Raw genomic sequence first — 20,742 nt, 5'->3', positions numbered from 1 at the left:
ATCCAATTATCATACCCCCACCCACTCCACATGCCCAAACCATCTCAATCTACTTCTCATCACAACACCAATACACCCCCGTCCCATCCTACCTCTCAACTCATCCATCATAAACCTAGCCCCCCAGGCCTTGCACTCAGGGACCCAATGCACATCCACCTAACCATTGTCATTTCTGTACGTTTGAGCTTGTGAATATCCTGTTCCTTTATTGCCCAGGTCTCACTACTCCATGTTCTGATAAAAAGGAACCTACCACATCTCACAACTTGATGGATGAAAAATAAAAATGCCCACTCTCCCACACCCACCAGTATTTCCAGTATGACCCTCTGGTATGGCAGGAGGTTGATGAGTGCTCGGCATTGCCACAACGACTCTGGTATGTTGCAGGTGAAGCTGATGACTTCTGATGCTAGCTGGCTGTAGTCCACTGCAAAATAACAAAATCATTGGAGGCTGGAAGTGCATAAATCATCATCATCAACATTTTCCAATACCTAATTCCCATTTTTCATCATCATTATCATAATCCAAACTTAACCCTTCAAAGCCCATTCATTTATTTTTGAAGCAATCTTTTCGAAAATTTGATATGTTACTTAGAAAGCAATTGCAAGACACTTTTGCTGGTATGACTTTTTTTGTAAGAGCCATAGTGTAGCTAGAAAATGGGTGTCACCTACGGGGGACACTGGGCTTTTGCCGGACCAACTTGATGTGGGGAATGCTTTATCCCATCCATTACATATGAAATGATATTTGTTTGCATAGTTTACATAACTTTTGTTATTAGTAGGCATGATAAATGGCATAAAATGCATTATAAGTGCTTACTGAAGATTTCTATCTATCTATCTATTGCCAGATGCCTCAATCCCGTTTGGGGTGGCCACAAACAAATCGCCTCCAAGTCGCCCTGTCCCCCGCCATTTCACTGCCCTGCTCCCAACTCACACCCCCCTCTCTCATATACCTCTCCACCCCATCCCTCCATCTCATCCTCGGCCTCCCCCTCCCTCTTCCCCCCTCCACCTCACTCACATACACTCTCTTCGTCAGTCTTTCGCCCTCCATCCTCTCCACATGGCCAAACCACCTCAGTGTGTTCCTCATAACGCTTCCTATCACATCCACATCCACACCACAACGCTCCTTTATATCCTCATTCGTCAGCCTGTCTCTCCACGTGACTCCACAGGCTCCTCTTAAATAACTCATTTCCACTGCTCTCACTCTTGACTTGTGTCCTTCCAACAATGTCCAAGCTTCACTTCCGTACGTTAGAGTTGGTATCACAATACTGTCATGTAGTAACTTTTTCACTTCCATGCTCACTTCCCTGTTTCTTATCACTGCTTTCAAGGAACCAGCAACCTTTCTTCCCTGCTGTACCCTTTCAAGCACTTCACACTCCAAACCTCCATCCTTACTCATCACACTACCCAAATACTTAAACGTACTCACATTTTCCAATTCCTCACCATCTAACCTTGCTGTACATTCACTAACTTCACCTCTCTCAAAGACCATCACTTTACTCTTCCCTACATTCACCTTTAGGTTCCGTTTCTTACACACTCTCTCAAACTCATCCACCAAGCCTTGCAGCTCCCCTTCGTCTTCACTCAACAACACAGTATCATCTGCAAACAACAGTACAGGGAGTTTCCAAACACTATCCTCTCTCACCAGGGCCACTCCAACATCCACTACCCTACCTTGTACCTCTTTTATTACCCCATCCATGTACAGATTGAACAACCATGGAGACATGACACATCCTTGTTTCAAACCAACTTTCAAAGAGAAAAATTCACTTAGTTCACCATCCACACGCACTGCAGCCTTCGCACCATCGTACATACTCTTCACAGCATTCAACAACTTCCCATCTACTCCATATATTCTTAACACTTTCCACAATCCTTGTCTATCCACCCTGTCATATGCTTTCTCCAAATCCATGAAAGCCGCATACAATTTCTTTCCCTTCTCTAGAAACTTTTCCACTAAAGATCTAAGAATGAATATCTGATCTACACAACCTCTTCCCTTCCTAAAGCCTCCCTGTTCTTCTCCAACTAATTTCTCTGTTCTTTCTCTAACTCTGTCTATAAGTATCCTACCATACACTTTTCCTATTATACTAAGAAGACAAATGCCCCTATGATTACCACACACTTCTTTTTCCCCTTTTCCTTTGTACAAGGGAATAATTATACCTGACTTCCAATCCTCCGGGACTCTACCTTCCTCCCAGGCCAATCTGCACATCTTCCACATCCATTCTACTACTATCTGTCCCCCATGCTTCAGCATTTCACCACACACTCCATCAATTCCTGGGGCTTTCCCCGATTTAACTTTCTTCATTGCTTCCACAACTTCTATCCTACTGATTTCTTCCTGTCTTCTCACCTCCCTCCTTCTCCCAGCCATTCCCCAGCCACTTATACTTGCATTACTTCCATCCTCTACGTTCAACAATTCCTTAAAGTGTTCTCTCCATCTGCTCACTTTTTCTCCCTTCTCCACTAGTAATCTACCATTTTTATCTTTCACTCCCCTGCTAACTTCACTCCCACCCTGTCTTACTCTTTTCACTTCTCTCCAGAACATTTTCTTACAGTCCCTCCACTTTACACTCAAATTCCTTCCAAATTCCTCATCCACTCTCTTCTTACTCTCTCTTACTAATCTTTTCACTTCTCTCTTCCTTTCCACATATAACTCTCTCTTCCGCCTCTCAACTTCTTCCACGCCCCTATTTCTCACCCATTCATTGTATGCTTTCTTCTTTTGTGCCACAGCCTGTTTCACCTCTTCAGTCCACCACGCTGCTCCTTGTACCCCCCTCCGCCTTCTCTTCCTTCCACACACCACATCACATGCTGCACATATTTCTTCTGTAAATATCTTACACACACCTTCCACGTCTCCCATCTGCTCCAATTCATATTTGCCCAATCGTTCCTCCACTTCTCTCTTATACTCTGCCTTTTTCTCATCCTCTTGTAACCTTTCCACTCTCCTTGCAACTACTCCTTCCTCTCGTCTTTCCCTTCTTCTATTCCTCCATCTCACTTGCATCCTAATTCTGGCCACCACCAAGTAGTGGTCAGAAAGTCCACTCCCCCAACCTCTATACACTCTTGCATCCTTTACACATCTTCGCATCCTTTCATCCACACACACATAATCAATCATTGCCTTCCTTTCATTCAGTTCACCACCCACCCTTCTCACACTCGCCATGTATACCTGTGGATCATTTTATGCCTGAAGAGGGTATTGGCTATCACCAACCCCCTCCCAGCACAAATGTCCACTAACGCACTCCCATTCTCATCTATCTCAGCAGGCACACCCCACTCACCAACTATTCCATCCACCTTCACAATCCCAACTTTACCATTCATATCACCAATCAAAAACACTCTCTCATTCCTTCCAAACTTTTCCATGCACATTTCCACATTTGTCCAGAACTCTTCTCTCACTCTTCTAGCACGATCTTGCGTTGGCGCATACACACACACAATCGCCCACATTTGTATTCCAACTTTCAACTTTACCCACACAATCCTTGACCCAACTGATCCATACTGTCTTATGCTCTTCTTCCATCTTTTACTCACAACTATACACACTCCTTCCTTTGCCCTCTCCTTCTCATCTACTCCTGCACATATACCCCATCCATACTCCCATTCTCTCACACTTTCTCCTTTACATTTTGTTTCAGTTATTCCACATACATCCACTTTCGCACCCTCAAGCACCTGGACAATCTCTCTCTCTTTCACCTCATCATTCGCTCCTCTTACATTCCATGTACTCATTACCAAGTCCTTTGTCCGGTCCTGGGTCGTCATCGTTTGGTCAGTCCTTGTCCGAGGCTTCTTGTTTGTTTTTTTAGTTAGTTGTTTTCCGGGGAGGGGCACTAAACCTCCGCCAACCCTTTTAGTCGCCTTTTACGACAAGCAGGGATACTGGGGGAGTATTCTTGAAAACCCCCCTACCCCCAGGGGGGGTAGGGGGGTTTTCAATATTTGTTCATGATGCTATACATTTCTACTGAAAATATTAGTAATTACAGAACAGTAATGACTATAAGTGTCTAAACTATGCCAAAAGAGAAAAAGATTTCCTTCTGGTTGAAATACCAAAGTACTCACATTTCATATCTGCATTCATAATGAATTATTCAATAGATACAAGTATTATGTATACAGGAAAAAAAATCATTATCGTGATACCATTTGTCCATAAAAAAAATACTGTAGGTTCTGAATCAAAGCAAATGAAACTTGACTAAACACATATAAGTAATCAATGTAGAGATAAAAAAACCCAACAGTAAACTAGGTTAGTCTATTTGGAATGGAAAACATAAAAGCAGTGAATGTGAAGAGGTACTTTGCACTTTTTGCACATGATTCTGGTATGCCTGTGACACTCTGCACATCGAGCTTGGTTGCAGGAGTCTTGTACATGACCAGTCATATCATCATCAGTGCGTACTTTCTGATGCACTCTTTTTTCCCCTCTACCACTACAGTATGGTGATTTTGTGGGTGGTGACTAGTAAGTTCCAAGGTAACCCTGCACCACTGATCACCTAAAGTCACAATATGTCATTTTACTAGTAGCACACACTTTATGAATCTGTCACCCATTCTGACAAGCTGCATCAATTCCAAATGCAAATAGAGGATACCATCATTTTTTTCCTCTAAATGCCACCCTTTGTGAGTCTACATTTTGGTCAAATCGATCCACTCCTCCCATATGCTTATTGTACATGGTCACTACATGTGGGCAGTCAACTTTGATTTTCTGTCTCTTGTTATTCACAGTTGCTATTCTGTCTGCTTTTGTAACAGGCTGACATCCATGACAGTTAGATGCCAAAGTCACAATATTAATATCATTCCACCTGACAACACATATTTTTTTGTTGTTCTCATGGTCATTGATCCTCTTGCCTTTTTCTTCATCACTTGTGGACTTTCCAAAGGACACTTCTCAGTTCTGTTCTCTCGGATTGTTCCTGTTCCTTTGTGTCCCAGTTCAGTTAGTTCATCTAGAAGTGGCAGACTAGTGAAAAAGTTGTCAAAATAAAGACTGTATGACTTGATTGTCTTAGGTAAGTGAGATGTGAGAGACAAAACAACAGAAGCACCAAGTCCTAGCCTCAGTTGATCTGGCAGTGGGGCTGTTTTTGATCCCTGGTATGGTATGAAGTATACCAGATATCCTCCTGGAGTTGCAGCTGACCATAATTTATATCCAAATCTAATTGGTTTTGCATGTATATGCTGTTTACTGCCATGATGCCCATAATATGGCACCATTGTCTCATCAATAGATATGTTACTAGTTATTACATACCTTGAATTTTTCACAAAACATTCATTCAAATGATCAAAGTAATGTCTCACTTTTCCAAATTTGTCATTATCAGGGAGTTGCTCATTGTCACATGTGTGTAGGTATTTGTGAATCTCAAAAAATCGCCCCCTTCTCATGCTATTTGAAACCAGTTGATTGTGGGTGTCAGATTTTGTCTCCCAAAACATGCGTATGTTTTTTGGAGTTAGATATCCTGTCAACAAAAGGATTCCTATATACACCTTCATCTCACTTTCAATCACCTGTAGCTCATGGTTTTTCTGAGATGCATATCTATTTGACATATCCACTAATAGCTTCACCAATGACTTGTCAAAGCCGAGTTCAAAACATTCAGTAGGCGTCATAAACTCTCCCAGAGTGTCATTCACTTGCAAATCTTGCTCAGGTACAGATAATTTAGGGAGTTCTACATTAGCTTTCCAGAGTCTGTTTGTTTTCTTGTTCCTTGATTTACATTTATCCTCATTATTCTCATTTGTACTGTCTCGTGCCTCCCTGACAGCTACTTTTATCTCACATTCTGACACTAACTGAGATGAAGTAAGGTGATTCAGGTTTCCAGAATTTTCATCATCTGAATCATTATCTGTTTCAGCCCCATCTACTGGAGGGAAAATTGTGATTTCCTCTACATCTCTGCCCCTAATTTCTTCATCTGGACCCTGGTTCTCATTGTCTAGTTTCTCTAGTAATTCAACTGCCTCTTCAAGACTCAGACCGAAAATAAAAAACTATGAATAATCTAAATAGCAGTTCAATCAATAATCAACAAATAAATAATCAAAGATTACAATATATTCAAGGACATATAAACTGCAAACCATGAAATAAAACCATAGAAAACCATAAAATCATCTGTTGTTACTGGGCACAGGTTTCACAGTATTAGCTTGTGCTCAGTTTCCCTACAGGTGACAGGCTTTATAAAAGATGATATAGAGTTGATGTCAGTCATCATATGGTTATTTAGGTGGTTTGCTGTTATTTAGCAACTATTTAGGCTGTTCAAAAGAGACACTGAGTTACCATCACTTACCCCTTTACTTTTCTGGTAGCCATAATGAGTAGAGTACTCAATAATTTGGTGAAAAAACTTCAACACTCCCTCTTTCACCTCTTCCTACAGCTTCATATGTAAACATTGGGCCACACTGATTATATCAAAGAAAACAGACATGCTTGAGCTCCATAGAAAACCAAAATTTAAGGACAAAGTAATAAAGGTTAATAATCCACATCCAGACAAACTTGTGTAACCTACAGGGGACACTTGCCTCTGGAGGGTTAATTTTCACATACGAAATGAGGTAGGATCCATAAACAAATAAAAAGAATGCACAAAAGTACGAGTAATTAATGAGACAATCACACATCACCCATGCTTTCAAAAGTAATCCACCCCACAAAAAGTATATTTTGTGCACTGTTCATAAGTACTTATCAACAAAATTATGCAAGAACTGGGAAAATTGCATACCAGTGGGAAAAAACACCAAGCATGGAAGAACAAAGAAAAAATCAGAACAAAATCTTCACCTCAATCTTTGGTTGGGGAAAAATTCTGCAAAATGATGATCTGCTTAATGATCACCAAACTACCTGTACAGTACTCTTGGCATGCATAAAAAAGTGAGTAAGCTTGGAATATAGAGAAGATACAAACTATCAAGCTAAACTTGTAACTGAAAAAAAGGAAACTGCCTTTACTTCTTTAGCTCAGGGGCATCATCTACAGCATACTGTATTTTTATTTAGACTGTTAGAAATTGAACAGCAAGGAAAGCTGCCACAGGTTGTATTAATAAGAGCCAAAAGGATACTGGTACTGAGGTGTAATAAACAGAGTAAACTGGTAGGGAAAAGGTATTAAGATACCTCCAAAGCCATTAAAGACTTCAGCCCTGCATTTTTGGGATTGCTGACAGGATGTGATACAGTATTCTCATTGTGCCTTACTGTACAATTGTGAAAACAAAAAAGACATACGTGCAAGCATTTTTTTTTTTTTTTGTTTTGAATGTTCTATATTTTAATGTACTGTACTCTTTTTTTTTTTTTCTATGGTATTTGACATTAGTGTTATTGTATTTAACTTTTACTTTTTTCTAACAAATGCTAATACTAGTTCTTAAGTCAATAAGTCTTAATGCAATATTGACTAAAACCATCGGAGATGTTTCCTGTAAACTGGAAAGGGGTGAGGCAGGGTGAGGCAGAGGAAAGCAGGGAGAGATTGAGAGGATGGGTGAAGCTGGGTGAAATAAATGATTGAAGAATGAGGAAAAGTGAGAGTTTAGAGGGGAAGAGGTTAGGCAGAGTGAGGCAAAGCAAAACTAAAATATGGACAGATGGACAAGATAAGGCAGAGAGATACAGAGTGAAGGACAGAGGGAACGCATATAGTTAGAAACATGTGGACTAGAACACAGTAGCTACATTATTTGGGCAAAGTAGCCCACAGTTATAGCCATGTACAAAAAGAAGTAACACACAGCTATTGAAACAGGAAAAGCCTTCAGTCAATAGGGACTGGATGATGGGGTTTGTAGAGAGGAAAAATACAGGGTAGGACAATGTGAACAAAGAATAGAGGGTATATCTGTGTTGGGAGATGAATTTATATTTACCTTCTGCACTTGGCAAGTGTACCTGCCTCCTTAAAACCATCAGCCAATGCAAATTCTCCAGAGAGTGAACAGAGGGGATGCAGATTTTATCTGCATCAAAGTTACAGAAGCAGGTAGCCATCCATCCATCATCCAATCCTACATTGCCCCATGAGGAGCGTAGGGGCCCGGGGCTAAGCAGTTGGTCCTGATATTTAAGATGAGAGTGACCAGCCTCATTCATCCCTGAGTGGCATTACATGAGCAATCAACCCCAACCATCCCTTGGATATAAACCTTCACCGGCTCAATACGACTGGAGCGCAATAATTACTCACTAAACCACCAGGCGCCAAAATTTGGTTATATGGTTACCACCCAGCGTAGTAAATGGTTTCCTGGTGTACAGGAAACATTTGGCTTGTCACTCAGTGTAGAGTCACCCACAGGCAGAAGGAAGAGGAAATACTTATGGGAAAAATTTGAGTTTTGTTTTAAATCAGCATCATCATAATTTAATTCTTCATTTTTTATATATAGAAATATATTGACATATATTAAACAGGATGGTTACTAAGTTAAATAAAGAATACAGTCTGCAGATTTTAACCATGGATTTTGTATATGATGAGGTGAAAGAGAGAGAGATTGTCCAGGTGCTTGAGGGTGCGAAAGTGGATGTATGTGGAATAACTGAAACAAAATGTAAAGGAGAAAGTGTGAGAGAATGGGAGTATGGATGGGGTATATGTGCAGGAGTAGGTGAGAATGAGAGGGCAAAGGAAGGAGTATGTATAGTTGTGAGTAAAAGATGGAAGAGGAGCATAAGACAGTATGGATCAGTTGGGTCAAAGATTGTGTGGGTAAAGTTGAAAGTTGGAATACAAATGTGGGCGATTGTGTGTGTGTATCCACCAATGCAAGAACGTGCTAGATGAGTGAGAGAAGAGTTCTGGACAAATGTGGAAGTGTGCATGGAAAAGTTTGGAAAGAATGAGAGAGTGTTTCTGATTGGTGATATGAATGGTAAAGTTGGGAATGTGAAGGTGGACAGAATAGTTGGTGAGTGGGGTGTGCCTGCTGAGATAGATGAGAATGGGAATGCGTTAGTGGACATTTGTGCTGGGAGGGGGTTCGTGATAGCCAATACCCTCTTCAGGCATAAAATGATCCACAGGTATACATGGCGAGTGATAAGAAGGGTGGGTGGTGAACTGAATGAAAGGAAGGCAATGATTGATTATGTGTGTGTGGATGAAAGGATGCAAAGATGTGTAAAGGATGCAAGAGTGTATAGAGGTTGGGGGAGTGGACTTTCTGACCACTACTTGGTGGTGGCCAGAATTAGAATGCAAGTAAGATGGAGGAATAGAAGAAGGGAAAGACGAGAGGAAGGAGTAGTTTCAAGGAGAGTGGAAAGGTTACAAGAGGATGAGAAAAAGGAAGAGTATAAGAGAGAAGTGGAGGAACGATTGGGCAAATATGAATTGGAGCAGATGGGAGACGTGGAAGGTGTGTGTAAGATATTTACAGAAGAAATATGTGCAGCATGTGATGTGGTGTGTGGAAGGAAGAGAAGACAGAGGGGGGTGCAAGGAACAGCGTGGTGGACTGAAGAGGTGAAACAGGCTGTGGCACAAAAGAAGAAAGCATACAATGAATGGATGAGAAATAGAAGCGTGGAAGAACTTGAGAGGTGGAAGAGAGAGTTATATGTGGAAAGAAAGAGAGAGGTGAAAAGATTAGTAAGAGAGAGTAAGAAGAGAGTGGATGAGGAATTTGGAAGGAATTTGAGTGTAAAGTGGAGGGACTGTAAGAAAATGTTCTGGAGAGAAGTGAAAAGAGTAAGACAGGGTGGAAGTGAAGTTAGCAGGGGAGTGAAAGATAAAAATGGTAGATTACTAGTGGAGAAGGGAGAAAAAGTGAGCAGATGGAGAGAACACTTTAAGGAATTGTTGAACGTAGAGGATGGAAGTAATGCGAGTATAAGTGGCTGGGGAATGGCTGGGAGAAGGAGGGAGGTGAGAAGACAGGAAGAAATCAGTAGGATAGAAGTTGTGGAAGCAATGAAGAAAGTTAAATCGGGGAAAGCCCCAGGAATTGATGGAGTGTGTGGTGAAATGCTGAAGCATGGGGGACAGATAGTAGTAGAATGGATGTGGAAGATGTGCAGATTGGCCTGGGAGGAAGGTAGAGTCCCGAAGGATTGGAAGTCAGGTATAATTATTCCCTTGTACAAAGGAAAAGGGGAAAAAGAAGTGTGTGGTAATCATAGGGGCATTTGTCTTCTTAGTATAATAGGAAAAGTGTATGGTAGGATACTTATAGACAGAGTTAGAGAAAGAACAGAGAAATTAGTTGGAGAAGAACAGGGAGGCTTTAGGAAGGGAAGAGGTTGTGTAGATCAGATATTCATTCTTAGATCTTTAGTGGAAAAGTTTCTAGAGAAGGGAAAGAAGTTGTATGCAGCTTTCATGGATTAGGAGAAAGCATATGACAGAGTGGATAGACAAGGATTGTGGAAAGTGTTAAGAATATATGGAGTAGATGGGAAGTTGTTGAATGCTGTGAAGAGTATGTACGATTGTGCGAAGGCTGCACTGCGTGTGGATGGTGAACTAAGTGAATTTTTCTCTTTGAAAGTTGGTTTGAAACAGGGATGTGTCATGTCTCCATGGTTGTTCAATCTGTACATGGATGGGGTAATAAAAGAGGTACAAGGTAGGGTAGTGGATGTTGGAGTGGCCCTGGTGAGAGAGGATAGTGTTTGGAAACTCCCTGTACTGTTCTTTGCAGATGATACTGTGTTGTTGAGTGAAGACGAAGGGGAGCTGCAAGGCTTGGTGGATGAGTTTGAGAGAGTGTGTAAGAAACGGAACCTAAAGGTGAATGTAGGGAAGAGTAAAGTGATGGTCTTTGAGAGAGGTGAAGTTAGTGAATGTACAGCAAGGTTGGATGGTGAGGAATTGGAAAATGTGAGTACGTTTAAGTATTTGGGTAGTGTGATGAGTAAGGATGGAGGTTTGGTGGGTGAAGTGCTTGAAAGGGTACAGCAGGGAAGAAAGGTTGCTGGTTCCTTGAAAGCATTGATAAGAAACAGGGAAGTGAGCATGGAAGTGAAAAAGTTACTAAATGACAGTATTGTGATACCAACTCTAACGTACGGAAGTGAAGCTTGGACATTGTTGGAAGGACACAAGTCAAGAGTGAGAGCAGTGGAAATGAGTTATTTAAGAGGAGCCTGTGGAGTCACGTGGAGAGACAGGCTGACGAATGAGGATATAAAGGAGCGTTGTGGTGTGGATGTGCATGTGATAGGAAGCGTTATGAGGATAACACAGAGGTGGTTTGGCCATGTGGAGAGGATGGAGGGTGAAAGACTGACGAAGAGAGTGTATGTGAGTGAGGTGGAGTGGGGAAGAGGGAGGGGGAGGCCGAGGATGAGATGGAGGATGGGTAGAGAGGTATATGAGAGAGGGGGGTGTGAGTTGGGAGCAGGGCAGTGAAATGGCGGGGGACAGGGCGACTTGGAGGCGATTTGTTTGTGGCCACCCCAAACGGGATTGAGGCGTCTGGCAATAGATAGATAGATAGACTATAAGGGGTTGGCAATTGCCAACACCTACTTTCGTTATAAGATGATCCACCGGTATACATGGAGAGTAATGAGGAGGATGGATGGTGAACTTGTTGAACGAAAGGCAATGATAGACTAAGTGTGTGTGGATGAGCGAATGAGAAGACAAGTGTTGGATGCAAGAGTGTGGAGAGGGTGGGGGAATGGAGTCTCGGACCATCACTTAGTGATGGCCAAGGTAAAGATGCAAAGAAAGTGGTTGAGGAGGCGAAGGGGAAGACAGGAGGAAGCAGCTCCTGTGAGAAGAGTGGAGAAATTGCAAGATAGTGAGAAAATGACAGAGTATTTTTTTTTTTTTTTTTTTTTAAATAACAGAACGGAGGAAGGAAAAACAAATGGAGAAAAAAAAATAATCCATACACCAGATTACTGGTGTCCTCTGTTCATAAAATATCTGTAAGAATTAGACTTGAACAGTTGTAGGTTGAAATTTGGAGGAAAACAACTCTGGGGAAGCGAGTTCCAGAGAGATGCAGTTCGGGGAATGAAAGAATTCTGATAGGCAGAAGTTCTGCAATGTGGTTGAGTGACATTCCAGTCATGAGCGTTACCAGATGCCCGTGTAGCACGAGGGAAGGCATGGAGAGGTGGCACCATGGACGCAACTTCGTCTGAGCATTTGCCAAAAAAATATCTGTAAAATAATGCAAGGGAGGCAACATTCCTTCTTACTTGCAGGGGAGGTAGTTTATATGTAATGGCAGGGTTGTTAATGATTCTAACAGCTTTATTCTGAATTTTGTCTAGTTGTCTTAATGCAACCTCTCCACAACCATTCCACAAGGGTGAGCAATATTCAAGCTGAGAGCGCACATGACTCTTATAAATTATAGCTAACTGCTCATCGGCGAAGAAGTTACGGACTCTGTACAATAATCCAAGTTTCCTTGAGGCGGTTTTAGCAAGTGATCTGACATGAGAGGTCCAGCTGAGGGCACTGTTAAGTGAGACACCAAGAATTTCAATACTTTTGGAGATGGGAATATTAGTAGCACTGAAGGTAATGTACGAATCTGGCAATATCTGTCTATTAGTAAACTGTATATATTTAGTTTTACTAGCATTAAAAGAGACAAGGTTGTTTTGTCCCCATTCACTGATTGTAGATAGATCTTGATTTATGGAGATGGCTGTATTGAGTTGAGAGGTAGAGATATTAGACTTTGTAAATGGATGTCTGAGTGTGAATGAACTATGTAGTGTTGAGTCATCTGCATATGAGTGAATGGGATTGTGAGTGACAGATAAGAGATCATTAATATGAACCAGAAATAGGGTTGGCGCCAGAACTGATCCCTGTGGCACGCCGGCGTTAATTGAGTGGAAATTCGAATATACATCATCTACTTTTACTCTTATTTTCCTGTCACTAAGATAAGAAGAAATCAAAGGAACAAAAGACGTTAGTCCATAGCAAGGGAGTTTGGACAGCAGGGAACGGTGCCATACTCTGTCGAAAGCTTTAGAGACATCAAGAGCTACTGCATGAGTTTCTCCAAAAAGATCAATTGATTGATGGATGGTATGAGTTAAGAGATTGAGTATGTCAATGGTGGATCTTTCGTGGCGAAAACCGTATTGTCTATCATTAATTTAGTTGTTGGATTCAAGATGTTTAACAATATGCTTATTAATTAAAGTTTCAAATACCTTACCAAGAGAAGATGTGATAGCTATTGGTCTGTAATTGGAGGGGTCAGACGAACTTCCTTTCTTCGGAACTGGGTGGATATTGGCTTCTTTCCATGAATTTGGGAATAAAGAAGTACGTATGCATAGTCTGAATAATTTAGCTAGGACAGAGGCAAGTTCAGGGGAACACTTTTTCAAAACAATTGGCGGAATTCCATCTGGACCTGGAGCTTTGTTGGTAGGTAAATTGTCTAGGATGGATTTTACAAATCTTGTCTGTATTTTAAGTGGGGCAATTTCGGGAGAATCAAGTTCCAGTACTGAGACATTCTGGCTGGTATCATCTATGGTAGAGTTTCTTGCAAAGGTACTAGCAAAGATATCTGCTTTCCCACGTGAGTCATTTGTAATATTGCCATCTGAAGATTTTAGTGGGGGAATGGAAGATGACTTGTTAAAGTTATTATTGAAAGAATTAAGAGTTGACCAGAATATTCTGTTGTCATTAGGGTTGTTAAGTAGTTTTGATGCTTGCTTTTGAAGAAAGTTTGATTTAGATAGATTTAATACAGCTTTTGCATGATTTCTAGCAATTTTAAATTGGGAGAGTGATTCAGGTGTTTTTGATTTTAAGTAAGAGTTATATGCTAATAAGAGCATAGTGGAAGAAAGATTGGGAAGGTATGAGCTAAAGCAGATGGAAGGGGTGGAAGATGTATTTAAGATATTCACGGAAGAGATAGGTGCAGCGTGTGAGGCAGTTTGTGGAGTGAGGAGGAGATGCAAGGGTGTACAAGGGACAGCATGGTGGAATGATGAGGTGAAACGAGCTGTGGAACAAAAGAAGAAGGCATATGGTGAATGGTTGGCGAGTACAAGTAGGGGAGAATGTGAGAGAGAGAAGAGAGAGGTATATGTGAGCAGGAGAAGGGAGGTTAAGAGACTGGTGAAGGAGAGTAAGAAGAAAGTAGATGAAGAGTTTGGGAGGAATCTGAGTGTGAAATGGAGGGAGAGTAAGAAATTGTTTTGGAAGGAGGTAAAGAAAGTAAGGCAGTGTGAAAGGGGAAATAATAGGGGAGTGAAAGATAGGAATAATAGATTGTTGGTGGAGAAGAGAGAGAAATTGAGGAGATGGAAAGAGCACTTTGAGGATTTGTTGAATGTAGAGAGTGAGAGCAGTGTGAGTATAAGTGGTTGGGGAATGGCTGGGAGAAGAAGAGATGAGAGGAGGGAGGAAGAGATCAGTAGGGAGGAAGTAGTGGAAGCGATGAAGAAGATTAAGCTGGGAAAGGCCCCAGGAATTGATGAAGTGTGTGGTGAAATGCTTAGGTATGGGGGTGAGATTGTTGTGGAGTGGATATGGAAGTTGCGTAGATTGGCTTGGGAAGAGGGAAGGGTTCCAGAGGACTGGAAATCAGATATAAATGTTCCTCTGTACAAAGGAAAAGGGGAGAGAGAAGTATGTGGTAACCATAGGGGTATTTGCCTTCTTAGTGTGACTGGTAAAATATATGGTAGAATACTCATTGATAGGGTTAGGCATATGACAGAGGAGCTAGTTGGAGAAGAACAAGGGGGATTTAGGAAGGGAAAAGGGTGTGTAGATCAGATATTTGTTCTAAGATGTTTAGTGGAGAAGTATCCAGAGAAGGGAAGGAAAGTGTATGCTGCCTTCATGGACTTGAAGAAAGCTTATGACAGAATAGATAGGCAAGGTATGTGGAAGGTATTAAGAATATATGGAGCGGAGGGGAAATTGTTGAGTGCCGTGAAGAGTATGTACGAGGGAGCTAGGGCTACGGTGCGAGTGGATGGTGAGCTGAGTGAGTTCTTTGATCTCAATGTGGGACTGAAACAGGGGTGTGTGATGTCTCCATGGCTGTTTAATATATATATGGATGAGGTTGTAAAGGAGGTGCAAGGTAGGGCAGTGGATGTGGGGCTGGCCCTAATGAATGAGGGTGAGATATGGAAGCTTCCGGTGTTGCTGTTTGCTGATGATACAGTATTGTTGAGTGAAGATGAATGGGAGTTGCAAGGTTTGGTGAATGAATTTGGGACAGTGTGTAGGAGGAGGAAGCTGAAAGTTAATGTAAACAAAAGTGAAGTTATGGTGTTTGAGAGGAATGAAGTCACAGAGTGTGCAGTGAGGTTGGATGGTGAGGATATGGAGAATCGTTTCGTTTTTTTGTTTCGTTTCGTTTTTAAAGGCTCCAACATGCTTGCATGTGTCGGCCTTGCTCACCTAATGGCGGCTCTCCACGCTGCATGATCCATTGCAGCCTCCCTGTTCAGTCCCTTAACCCTAAGGTCACACTTAATGACCTTGTCCCATGTCTTTCTCGGTCTATCCCTCATAACCCCACCCCCAATATTAACACTTCTCACCTTCCTCACCCAATTATCATCCCCCATCCTCTCCACATGTCCAAACCACCTCAATCTACCTCTCCTCATCACATCACCAATACACTCCAGTCCCATCCTACCTCTCAACTCTTCCATTGTAAACCCAGCCCCTCCAGGCCTTGGACGCAGGGATGCACTGCACATCCACCTAATCATTGTCATTTCTGTACGTCTGAGCCGGCGAATGTCTTCCTCCTTCACTGCCCAGGTCTCACTGCCATACAGCATTACACTCCTAACACACGCTGCATACAAAGACCCCTTAGCATGTAGGGAGAGCCCTCTCAATGTCAGGAGAGGCAAGAGCTCCCTGAACTTCTTCCAACCACTTCTCACCCTAGCCACAGAGCTACCTCCAGCCCCACCTCCAGTACACAACATGTCTCCCAAATAACAAAACTCTTCCACACACTCAAGAGATTCACCAGCAAGTTCAATCCTTTCACGTCTGACGATCTCCACCTGCTCACCCCGGCACGCCGTACACATAAAATCAGCATTATCTCGCAGTCTACCTCTGATACCACTACATCTCTTATGCACCCATTTATCACACACACCGCACAAGATGGAATTACTTCCCACGCCCTTGTGGCAAACTGCACATGGCCACTCTCCCTCGTCTTTGACAGTACCGCCACCAACCCTAGATATCATCACTTTTGTTTTATCTGCATTTACCCTTAAACCTTTTTGCCCCATACCATCTCTCCACTTCCTAAACCTTTCCTCCGCCTCCCGTTCATTCTCTGCAATCAACACCAAATCATCAGCATACAACAACTCCCACGGGAGTCCGTTTCTAAAGTCACGTGAAAGGGCTTCAAGTACCATGATAAACAACATGGGACTCAAGACTGACCCCTGATGCACACCAACATTCACAAAAAACTCATCACTCAAATCTCCATTCACTCTCACCGGGTGTGGCACCCACATACATGGCTATAACCACCCTAATCAGCTACTCCTCCAAGCCAAGCTTTCTCATTGCCCACTTCACCACCTCTCTAGGGACTCTGTCTAAGGCCTTTTCCAAATCAACAAAAACAAAATAAAGATCCCTTCTCCTACCAATATATTTTCCTGAAGCTGTCGAACAATGAATATGGCATCAGTGGTCCCCCTACCTGGCATAAACCCAAACTGCATCTCATTAATATTCACTCTTTCGCTAATCATACCTTCTAAAACTCTCTTCAATACCTTCATTATCTGATCTAAAAGCTTTATATCTCTATAATTTCCTCTTTCCAGGGCATCACCCTTCCCTTTAAACACATTTACAATTACACTCTTCAGCCAATCATCTGGGACAACACACTCACAAATAATCCTATTTATCAGGTCAGTGACTAAACTCACCCCTATATCGCCTGAGGCCTTCAACATTTCGGCAGTCAACCCAGACACACCTGCTGCCTTCCCCACCCTCATCCTGCCTATTGCCTCACTCACAGTAGCAGTATCAATCAAAGGCCAAGGGCCAGACACTGGATCTGCTGGCTCCAAACCTTCCCTGTCCCAGTCAAACTCCTCATTCAACAACCGGTTATAATGCTCTCTCCATGCATCTTTAATATCCTCACTGTTCACCAGTGAGTACTTGGGTAGTGTGATGAGTAAGGATGGAACTGTGGGGGATGAAGTACATGAAAGGGTACAGCAGGGAAGGAAGGTTGCTGGTACACTGAAAGCAGTGATGAGAAATAGGGAGGTGAGTATGGAAGTTAAGAAGTCACTGCATGATAGTACAGTATTGTGATCCCTACCCTGACGTATGGAAGCGAGACGTGGACTTTGCAAGAGGGGAACAAGTCAAGAGTGAGAGTAGTGGAAATGAGTTACTTGAGAGGAGCATGTGGAGTGACGTGGAGGGACAGGTTGACGAATGAAGAAGTGAAGGAACGTTGTGGGGTAGATGTGGATGTGGTTGAGAAGATTAGGAGAAATACACTGAGGTGGTTTGGACATGTGGAGAGAATGGAGAATGAAAGACTGACTAAGAGGGTGTATGTAGGTGAGGTGGAGGGAGGGAGAGGGAGGGGTAGACCGAGGATGAGGTGGAGGGATGGAGTTGAGAGGTATATGAGGGAGGGGGGGGGTGAGTTGGGGGGAGGGTAGTCAAATGGTGGAAGACAGAGTGACTTGGAGGCGTTTTGTCTGCGGCCACCCTTTGCGGGATTAGGGCGTCGGGCTATAGATAGATAGATAGATAGACGAGAGAGAAAATACTGACTGTTAAAAGTTCCACTGCCACTATTAAAGCTGACTTACCAATTTCACCCAGTTGACATAAATAGTTAAATTAAAAAAAAAATTGTGGTATTATGAAACATAACCATGACATGTAACAACGACCTACTGTATCTAAGACTAATGAAAAAAGATTGTGAAACAGCAAAACTAGCTTTAGGGCAATACTGAGTTCCTTTATTTTATTAATTTCTTTATTTATATTTTTTAGAACAATTTTAGACTTTATCACTCCTACCTGAACCGAGCAACCTACCTGCCATTGCCTAACAAGGTCTTGGCACAATTATTTTTTCTAAAAGACTATCTATCTATCTATATACCTAGGCTGCTTCCCCCAAGGAAAGGGAGGTAGCCGAGACAGGACGACACACTCTCCATTTACTCATCCATTCAAACACATTCATTCGCATCTTAGCCCCAAAGGGGAGAACGGACAGATCCTCACCGAACCACACCGCACAAGGGTCAACTGCGCAATGCAATCAGTGACATCCGCAGCAGGGCCCGACGGCAGAACTGGTTTACCCCTGCCACATCATTACAGACCCATCCCCTTACCTGCACCTGACCTGACTAGCTGATCAGACCAAATGCGGGAGAATATCCCCTCAGGGCTGCATCATCACTTATTCATTCACAATTTCTCTCCATTTATTTCTGTCACGCACAGCCACTCTTCCTTGCTCAAAAGACATCCCTCTTGCATCCAGCGCTCTCTTCACACTGTCCATCCATCTTATTCGTGGTCTCCCTCTCAGCCTTACACCTCTCACATCAGATCTAGTTATCTTTTTCTCCAATCGTTCATTATCCATTCTCTCCATATGCCCAAACCATCGCAACACCCTCTGCTCAACTCTACCAGCCATCTCCCGAACAACTCCAGTTCTCCTTCGCACTTCATCATTTCGCACTCGATCCATACGTGTCACTCCACACATACTCCTCAGACACCTCATCTCCATTACATTCAAACTTTTCCTCTCTGCTATACCCATATTCCATGTTTCAGCCCCATATAATGCAGTCGGTACCACAACACCCTCATACAGCCTTCTCTTTACATCCATTCTAAGCGAACGACATTTAAACACTTTTTTTCATTCCTCCCATCACCTTTCCTACTTCATTTATTCTAAACTTCACTTCTGCATCTATTCTTCCATCCACAGCAACATGTGACCCTAGTTATTTAAAACAATCTACCTCCTCAAGCAACTCACCATTCAAAACTATATTCATCCCCCTACCATCTATCAACCTCGTACACTTCATCACTTTACTCTTATTCTCATTTACTTTCAATTTCCTCCTTTCACACACCCTTCCAAACTCCTCTACCAACTGTCTCAATCTCTCCTCTGAATCAGTCACCAGTGCAGTATCATCTGCAAACAGCAGCTGCTTCACATTCCACTCTCCACCATCAACATTTACCAGACTCAGACCACCTAAAACTCTTGCATTAACCTCCTTTACAACGCCATCCATGTAAATATTAAACAGCCAAGGCGACATCACACATCCCTGTCACAGCCCCACTCTCACGGGAAACCAATCACTCACAGCATTTCCCACTCTTACACACGCTCTACTATTTACATAAAAACTTTTCACCCTTTTTAGTAACCTACCATCAAGTCCATACAATCTTAAAACAGTCCACAAAGCCTCCCTATCAATTCTATCATACGCTTTCTCTAAATCCATAAATGCCCAAAACACATCCTTGCCTTTCGTTAAATACCTTTCACACACTTGTCTCACAGCAAACACCTGATCAACGCATCCCCTCCCTCTCCTAAAGCCACACTGCTCATCACTAATCACTCCCTCTGTACCCTCTCTAACTCTCATAATTAACACTCTACCATACACCTTACCTACAACACTCAACAGACTTATACCCCTAAAGTAGTCCATGAGCCTGGGTCGATATCGGTACCATCTGGTGGGGCAAATTCTAACTGATATTTTTGAATTCCCTCATGTCCTTGATTAAAAATTTGATATGATAGCAGTCGCAGATGAGTAGCTTTTTATGAGTAATTTGCCATATAAAAATGGCCGCCCCCTTAACTGATAAGAGTCTATAACTACTTTTACTACAGGTAGAAACATGATCTTGGTGTTTAAACTTATGTTATGGAGTATTTCCTAGTCCCTGGTGGCCACTACAAATGCCTAAGAGAGTCGGCCATCCTTATTTGACTGGAAAAATTCAAAATGTTGATTATAGATACTTCCAGATACTCGGTGCTTTCAACGTATAGTTGCTAAACTGAGAATGTACAACTAATTTGTATCTTTCACTTTCAGGTAGCTTGCATGCTTAGCTGTAGAAATGGAAAGTGAAAGGACATTGGATGTAAGTCAAGCGTCAAGTTATGGTGGTGGTGATAATGCTCAAGATGGACTGGGTCCTTCAAACCGTGCAAAAACTGTACCAGAATGCATTATACATAGCAGTACTTGTGATGAAAAACTGACCCTGAATCTCTCTTGTTTGAGGGACATGAACTCATGGAGCACACTTCTTAAGGCAGCACAAATAAAGAAACATCTACCAATTCTAAACATTGCCCAAGAAACTCCAGAGGGCATCATTCCAAAAATTCACTACCATAGGAAATGTAGAAGTCTGTTCACAATGAAAAGGGACCTTCAATCGAAACAAAGTACAGAACAGGCATCCAGTGACAAGGAAAAATTTGAACGAAAAAGACTCCAGAGGAGATCAATGACAGTATCTGAAGAGTCTAGAATATACAGCAAGGT

At 42.2% G+C, this 20,742-nt stretch overlaps 1 protein-coding gene across 1 annotated transcript in view; it reads right to left on the bottom strand.

Annotated features, from left to right (window-relative positions):
• LOC145389572 (uncharacterized) overlaps positions 1-20,489 on the bottom strand; it is a 30,293-nt gene extending 9,804 nt beyond the window's left edge. The window contains exons 1-3 of the mRNA XM_080264830.1: positions 20,455-20,489; positions 5,651-6,132; positions 312-433 (exon numbers count right to left, since the gene is read on the bottom strand). Coding sequence (XP_080120956.1) covers positions 312-433; positions 5,651-6,132; positions 20,455-20,489 — 639 coding nt within the window. The remainder of the gene's footprint in view (positions 1-311; positions 434-5,650; positions 6,133-20,454) is intronic.
• Positions 20,490-20,742: the final 253 nt, after the last annotated feature.

Source organism: Coenobita brevimanus, unplaced genomic scaffold (genome assembly GCF_032717465.1).
Source record: "Coenobita brevimanus isolate Jiangsu-jjx unplaced genomic scaffold, ASM3271746v2 jjx.HiC_scaffold_132, whole genome shotgun sequence".
NCBI classification, from domain to species: Eukaryota; Metazoa; Arthropoda; class Malacostraca; order Decapoda; family Coenobitidae; genus Coenobita; species Coenobita brevimanus.
Note: the sequence above shows the minus strand (reverse complement) of the source record. Positions and strands in the feature narration are given on the sequence as shown.